Raw genomic sequence first — 7,790 nt, 5'->3', positions numbered from 1 at the left:
TGCATTACCCTGATTATATATACATATATTCAAGGTAGGTGTTAGGAATAGTACATTTACACTTACCTATATATACTTACCGCCACAATGTTTTGGTAGTTGATATTTTTGGTACACTATTGTTATATCATATACACCGTAACATTCAATAAAAATATATAAAATGGAAAGAGATTGACACTACATAGGAAAATAAACCGAGATCACGTTAGCTGAAATTAACTACATAAGTCCTAAATCAATCATAAATGTTTAATAGAGCAACATGTTTAAAACAAGGTATTCAAGCAGAAAATCTCAACAGGGCAATGCCAGCACCCACGTTATTTATAAAGGCATGATAGATTAGTGCACGGAAGATACGATATTGTGATAGATTGTTTAAGCAATAGTTCAATCTTTAGATGAGAGTGGAACATTTTAATGTAAAGAGATTAATATTTAACAGAAGAGCTTGTACTTTTAAATGCTGCTTTAATAAGACAATTGGTAGGGTACTGTTGTCCAGCAGTTCTTCTGCAGGCCTTTCAAATGTCTGTTATGGGGCCGTTCCGTAGCTCTTGCTCACACATCCCACCTCCTCCAAATCAAGCAAGTAAAGTCAAGCACAACTCCGTCCGTGGGGTTTGTTCCTTATGTCTACAAGCATTGTTCTTACGTACTGCGCAAATACAAAATGGCCGCCAGAGTGCATGGTCTGAAGGAAATGGAAATATTAGTCATGCTGACCCCGCTTTACTTATGACACAACTTCCTGCCAGCGGGGTCATATCAAGTAAACAAAATGGACTATGTTATCAGATTAAAATGGTTTGCTGAACGAAAGCCAGGGAATGGGGGCGTTGTGACTTGGTGGCTTAGAGTCATCCGATACAAGTACCAATAGTCACTAAGTTAATTGACTCTCCTAGATGCGTATCCGTTCCCAAAATGTAGAAACCGTTGTGTGGAAAGGTCGATGACGCCAGGGTGTGGTGTGCTTGGGGTACTTGTGCTATTCTGACAATAACCCCTGATGCCCCAAGGCCGGTAACCCCAATCTCGCTGCATGATTTTACACCAACTACTCAGAATTAGGTTAACAAAAGCAACAAATTATTTAAGTCAGTAGCCCAGAGATGCGAATGGAAAAACACAATAATGAACAATTACACCAGTAGCATGATACTTTGTCATCACAGATTATAAATTAAAGGAAACTCTAATATTTAATGGCGAAAGGAAACTTTTAAATCCATGGCTTAAATGTAACTAAAGGCCCCTTAGTTACTGCTGAATGGGGAGTGGGTTCGGCTGCAGGGTTCCCAATCCCTTCAGTCTGCAAAAAACGGAAAGATGTAGCATTTCGTAAATAGAAGAAATCCAAGCTATCAATCGGTGTTAATCTCTCAATGTATGCTAAAGATACCAGGAGACATATGCTGGCGTGTCTGTGCAAGGAGACTGCATGAGCTTGCTTGCTCATGGTCTTTCTGATAGTACTTTTGCAAGGAGACATTGACAGTGTCTGTCACAAGGAGACTTTTCTGAGGGTGGCAGTGGAAGGAAACCTTTCAGAAAGGGCCTGTACAATAAGATCTACGACAGTGACTGAGAACCTGCCAAGCGTGTCAGTTCAAGGGGACATGTCTGTGCAAGGGGCCTCTCTCAACGAGTCTGTGCCAGGATACCTCTGCTAGAGTGTCTGGGCAAGGGCACCTTTTCTGATAGTGTTTGTGCCCCAAGACCTTTCTCGGCCGTCTCTGCTTTAAATTGAGAAATATGCCTATCAAGGGCACGAATAACCTTCAGAAAGTGTGGGTATTTGTCTGAGGAAAAAGAACGAGTTAAATGAAACAATAATAACACTGGACTAGGGATTCTCGGATTATGAAAGAAGCACCATGAACCTGTGTACCTAGTTCCAGTATTTAGCACAAAAAGAGCCTGCTTCTATCCGTCTGAGGTGCTCCAAATTCCCTACGGGCATTTAAACACACGGTGCAAATAAGCGCATATGATGGGCAAAGCGAGGACTCTGCGTAAAGCAATGCTCTCAGATCGGCGGGCAAAATGTTTGAACATATTGGGAATTCAACGACTCGCAGAGCCTATAAGCTCAGGAGTTAAGTTATATACTTGGACTCCGGTGTGGCCTTATGTGGCGAAGGTCACTAGGGACAGAGCTCGCCCGGAGCATAGCCAGGACCTCTACCTTCGGTCAGGAGTCCCGAGCACCAACCCGTAGGGGCTGCAGCAGTTCCCAGGTTTTGGGATGGGGTATGCTCGACTTGGAAGGAAGAACGGAGGGAAGCATCATTATACTTGGATTTTTCTTTGTTGTTATTACAGTAGTTGTTTCCTCTTTCTTTATCCCAGGCACAGCTGATGTAGCTTAATGTATCAGTAGCTTGGATGGCCGGTTCTTCAAACTATGCCATGTGTCTTTTAGGTTATTAAAACACCTAAAAAGATTTGAACATTCAAAACATGATTTTTTTCTTAAATGTGTAAGATACTCTAAGAGATAAACGCTTGCAATATTTGTGGGTGGGACGGGGTGTTGTGTTTCTCGCAAATCAGGCAAATTGACAGTGATTAGAAAGCAAACATTATTTACCGTCTTCCTTCACCAAACCCGTCGTCGACGACATTACCTCAGCTACAACAAAAGTAATCATTTCTAACTATGAAAAGAGGATTTCTATTTTCTGTAATTCTATAATTTCATTTAAGGCTACTGGATGGTCCTTTGAGATATTAAGATGTGCCATCTCATGCCTGTGCTTTAATAGGGTCATATCTTCCCAGACATCGCTGGTCTCAGCGGACCTGCCTGCACCTGGTTGCCAGTGAGCGGGTTCTCAATTTACGCCTGACCTCTGAGGGGTCCAAATGGAAGTCATGCTTGCGCCAATCACCGAGCAGACTTAAAGTGACATGAGAGACTGTGCAAAGGAAAGCAATCGCTGGGAGCCTTACATGGTCCATCAGTGTTTTTTCTGCCGACCGAACAGTGTTGTGCACAGGCAGGGGAGCGTGTGCATTCTCGTCAGCGGAAGCACTGCCTCCGGTGACACGTTCGGCATCACTTACCGTCAAATATCCCACAGGAAAGCAAATGTGACAGAGGAATTGCAAATGGAGGCACCCCTTCGGAAGGAAAATGGAGGACAAACACAAAGATAGAGTAATTCAGAACATAGGCAACTGTGAAACAACATCCAAACCTAAGAACACAAAAAAAAGGTTATGTGGCAGGCTCACTGCTGCCACCTGATCACGCCAAGGCATCAGAGTTTAACACAGCATTATTATTTTGATTGACAAATGCCCTTCATGCGACTTCCCCTGCTGTCAACAGTCTGGAAAGCATACTAGAGGTAAAACTTGAGAGTAAATATAAAAATATACAGTTTTTTGTAATCTTTTTTATACTTAGAAAAGTGATAGTGCCCTTGATGGAGTCCCTTAGTTAAACACAGAGCAGCATACTCTAGAGGTAACCAACCATTCACGTGGTTACTGCACACATGATATTATTACCACTTATTCTCCCCTCAGGGAGGTCTTACACCAACCTGGAAGGACACATCTGATCCAAGTACTCCAGCATTCACACTAACACCAAGAGGAGAAGAAACATTTATGACCACGACTCATTTAAATCTGAAGAAGTCACACCTCTGTTTCGTGATCTGGAAAGCCTATTCTTCCTGCTCTGTGTTGGCCCAGGCTGCGCCTGTCTCAGTTCATCTATACTAACCACCTTCTGATGTACGGCAACTGCCTCGCCCTGACCAGCCTCAAAAGGCGCTGTTCTGCTATTGGCAGTATTTTGGCTCGCTTCGGGTGCCCTCATACTCAGCCCAGTCATTCTGGGGCTGCCAATTTCAAAAAGCTCCTCTACAGCGACAGAGAATTCATCTGTGTTAACATACTCCACAGGCTCAGAGGATGAGCTGTTCACCACCACTGGTCCACCATTTTGCTCATCAGGTTCCAAGTCGTCCCCATTATCATAAAGTTCAGGCGTAAAATAGATGGTTTCATCCCCATTTTCAACCGACCCCAAGATCAATAGTGACTTGTCTGTTTCCTCCCTCACTGGTGAATGGTCAATGTCCAGGGTTACAATTTCATCATTACCAGGAAGGTGCTGAGTACCATACAATGCATCAAAAGACTTGACAGGAGCACCGGTTGTCAACATGGATGAAGTGAGGTCCACATACTCTGGATGGATGCATAAGGGCAGGGATGGTCTTTGGAATACTCCATCACCTGGTTGACAAAATGTAAACTCATTGTCTTCCTGGCACAGATCAATCACCGTAGAGTTGCACATCCTTGAGGGCCCAGGCAGTGGTGTTGAAGTAACTGGTGTCCTTGAGGGCCCAGGCAGTGGTGTTGAAGTAACTGGTGTCCTTGAGGGCCCAGTCAGTGGTGTTGAAGTAACTGGTGTTGAAGTAACTGGTTTACAGTTGAAGAAACTCTTCATGAACTCTGGTGTGTTCCAGTTATTCCATTTTTTTTGCTTCTTGGGTCTACCAGGGCCGCTGTAAGGTGCTGAGCGGCCCCATCTTCCATTCAACACTGGGAGGTGTGCATCGTTGCATACTTCAAGCTGCTGACCACCTGCAGGTAAATCAACAAGGTTACATGTCACTACTAATTAATACAATAGATGAACTATAAAATGCAATTCATTGTTGCATTCTGTTAAACTGAACTCGAATGATACAACTCAAGGGAGATGTGGTAAACTGGTTCTGCTGGCAACTTTGAAATAAGGAGCTCTAATTCCAGATACCCCCCCCAAACAACATTGTATTCTGGATGTTATTTTGCTGTGTCTTATGTCCAGCCTCTGTCAACTCTGACACGGCTTAGAAAGAGCAAACAGAAAACCCCCACTGGGAGAAACCACATGGATTCCAGATGCCTGTTCATTGTCTCATTTGATCCGAGGAGATCCACCCCACACTTTCCACGGTTTAATCATTATGGGATGGGGCAAAGTTACTAGTAGATTAATGAGCCTTTCACCTCTAGGCCCTTTGCTATCAGGCACAGGTCAGAAGGGACTGAACTCTATAACTATCAGGATACTGTAAAACCACTGATCATCTCACTCTATTTAAAAGAATGCAGATGCCCAGTTGGCTTTAACAAAAACAGGCTATTAGCATCTCCACTGGCAGTCTCAGCAGAGGAGGCAGCAGAAAAGAGATGTGTGATATACCTGACGTATTCTGGGCTCTGGACACAAACCATTCTATAGTAATTTAGCTCAACTCCGCCACTGCAGACAGAGACCAACTACAAGCAAAGGACAGGGACAGACTTAGCAGAGAGGCTGGAGCATGGTCTATTCATGCTTGAGGGAAAGGAGCAGAAGCTTCAGTCTTCAGTGCTATCTGGAACCTTTGAACTGCATCATTATTCATACTCTAACACTATTAAACACTTAAGCAGCTTTGCATCGTGACATACATAAAAAAGCCCACAGTCTCAATAGGGAAAATAAAAGTGTGGATATTGTCTTCCTTTCTAACTGCACAGCTTGCATAGCTCAACTTTGTCTGAAATTGCTTCAAGAGTTAGGCTGGTAGAAGGCTTGTCCCACTGTTTATGAATTTCCAATTAGGTTTGAATAAGGCAATGCAGCCCTGCTATAAGACAAACCATGTTGTCATCATTATTTTGTGCCCATATAGTATGGAAAAGGCATTTGAGACTCTGATGTAGCTTCTGATTTGTAATCACTGGTTCTGGTCTCCATGCCTCAATGTTAATAGCCTGAATTGACAGGTGCCAGAATATCTGGGGGAACCATGCTGGGAAATCATGCCAAGTTGCCTGCTACACTCTCTAGAGTTGTAGATTTGTGGGAGAGGAAATCAGTTCTTCTCATGTATCACCTCGTGACTTGGCAATTATCTGCAGTCTAGCTCCAAACAGCTCCATTATGGGATTTTAGAAACACCCAGAAGACTCGTCATTTTGACTTATCTTCACTTCCACACTCCCTCAAAAGTCACTGGGATGCACAGAGAGGGACTCGTTGAGGTATTGAGTTTCACTCCAGTGGGACTACATACTTGTCTTTGTTGCCACTGCAGGAATTGAGGAACTGGATGAGGCTTGATGAACCGGGATACAGACGCTAGAAGATGTTGGCCACTCTTCGGAGATCTCAGTCTGTTGTGCACATTCCACAGGTGACAGGTGGATAGTGAGGTCCAGTAACGATGAGTCTGTGGAGAGATCCTGGACGCTGGACTGCCCATGCGATGTTTCACTGTGGCACAAGAGTGCAGAGTCCATGCCATCCTGGTGCTTCTTGGCAAACCCCTCCAGAGACACCAGCGCGTTGTTGAAGGTTGAATGGTGCTGCACTTGCTGTCTCACCCATTTTGATAATCCTACAGCAACAAAGGATTGCAATTAACACAAAGCATATGTGGGTTGATCAAGACATGAAAAAACACACATTGGTATTTATCCTGCACTGAATGGCCATACACAACTGATCTTCACAGTTTCACACATGCACCAGGATTCAGGGTTTTCTTTTACGATTTGCTAGTGGGGAGTGAACAGAGTCTACCTTGACAAAGGCTATTCTTTTTCTTTTGCTTCTCCCACTGTCCATAAAGATTACACCTGATGACACTGCCACATATTCTAGGTAACAAAAGCCGTGCCGGTCAGGCGTTTATTCTGCAGGGTGAGTGGTGTATTTTCTTCTAAAGAAGTGATCTGTGAGACTTCGATATGATGACCAGTAAAGACCTAGTTCTTTGTCAATTAATGGTGCAGAATCAAATCCTCATGGCCACAAGGACAACCCAGAAAACATATAATTTTTAGAGAGAACCCACCAAAGAACCTGAATGGACCCTGACGACAGTGAGCAGGGATGCACTTCTATCGCTTGCTCAACTTCATGCCCCGCCAAGCACAGCGACACGATTGAAGAAACAAGAGAAGTGCACTCATCTACTCATCAAGCAGTGACTGTAGGAAAACACTTCACACATTGGCCACACTCATAAGCCACACCCTTCTTACCATACACAAAAAGAAAATAATGAATTATAAAGCCATGTGCTCTTTCCCTACCCCACTACCTTCTTAAGCACAACAGCCTATGTCTCAATACCTAGGTCTAAAGAGGAGCACCACTGTGAGCAATCACACAACACCAAAACATTTCCGGCATAGGCCACACTCTAATTGAACAAACTTCCACATGAGCACTCCACCAGGCTGTAACATGCTATCCTTCCATTAATGCTCTCTGGCAGCTCGTCCAGAGTAGGAAGCACTATATACATGCAAATGCAATACAATATAACCCCTTACTATGTTATTTTTAACAATTAAAAAAAAGTTACCAATACCTTTGTCAGACTACATTAACAAGGCAGAAGACTTCAACAAGCATAGATGAAGCCCTAAGGTCTGGCCTTGGCAAGCTGTTCAATGGTTCTTTTTATTAGTAAACACAAGGAGATGATGGACGGAGTGCTGAAACTTTTCAGACACTCACCCCCAGTCACAGATCTGGGTTGAATCCATCATCATTCTTTAACTCACTTTGCCACCTCAGTTCAGACCCAGCTATATGCAAATCAGTCTTGACCCTGTGCCTCATGGGAGCAGTCCAGCCCGAACTGAACAAGCCAGGTCTTCCCTGAACCATAAAAAAGCATCCTGGGACCGGTTTCTGGGTAACACCCTTGATCAGCCAGGCTAGCTTGAGTCCAGTGGCAAAGTGAGAAAGGGACCCACGTCTGGGCATA

The 7,790-nt window shown here is 43.9% G+C and overlaps 1 protein-coding gene across 2 annotated transcripts in view; it reads right to left on the bottom strand.

Annotated features, from left to right (window-relative positions):
• Window positions 1–231: 231 nt before the first annotated feature.
• The window catches only part of BRIP1 (BRCA1 interacting DNA helicase 1), a 1,188,160-nt gene continuing 1,180,601 nt past the window's right edge, over window positions 232–7,790 (bottom strand). For both annotated transcript variants that reach the window (XM_085649424.1, XM_085649423.1), the window contains exons 19-20: window positions 6,084–6,407; window positions 232–4,617 (exon numbers count right to left, since the gene is read on the bottom strand). In XM_085649424.1, coding sequence (XP_085505550.1) covers window positions 3,626–4,617; window positions 6,084–6,407 — 1,316 coding nt within the window. In that variant the 3' untranslated portion in view covers window positions 232–3,625. The remainder of the gene's footprint in view (window positions 4,618–6,083; window positions 6,408–7,790) is intronic.

Source organism: Triturus cristatus, chromosome 3_2 (assembly GCF_964204655.1).
Source record: "Triturus cristatus chromosome 3_2, aTriCri1.1, whole genome shotgun sequence".
NCBI lineage: Eukaryota > Metazoa > Chordata > Amphibia > Caudata > Salamandridae > Triturus > Triturus cristatus.
Note: the sequence above shows the minus strand (reverse complement) of the source record. Positions and strands in the feature narration are given on the sequence as shown.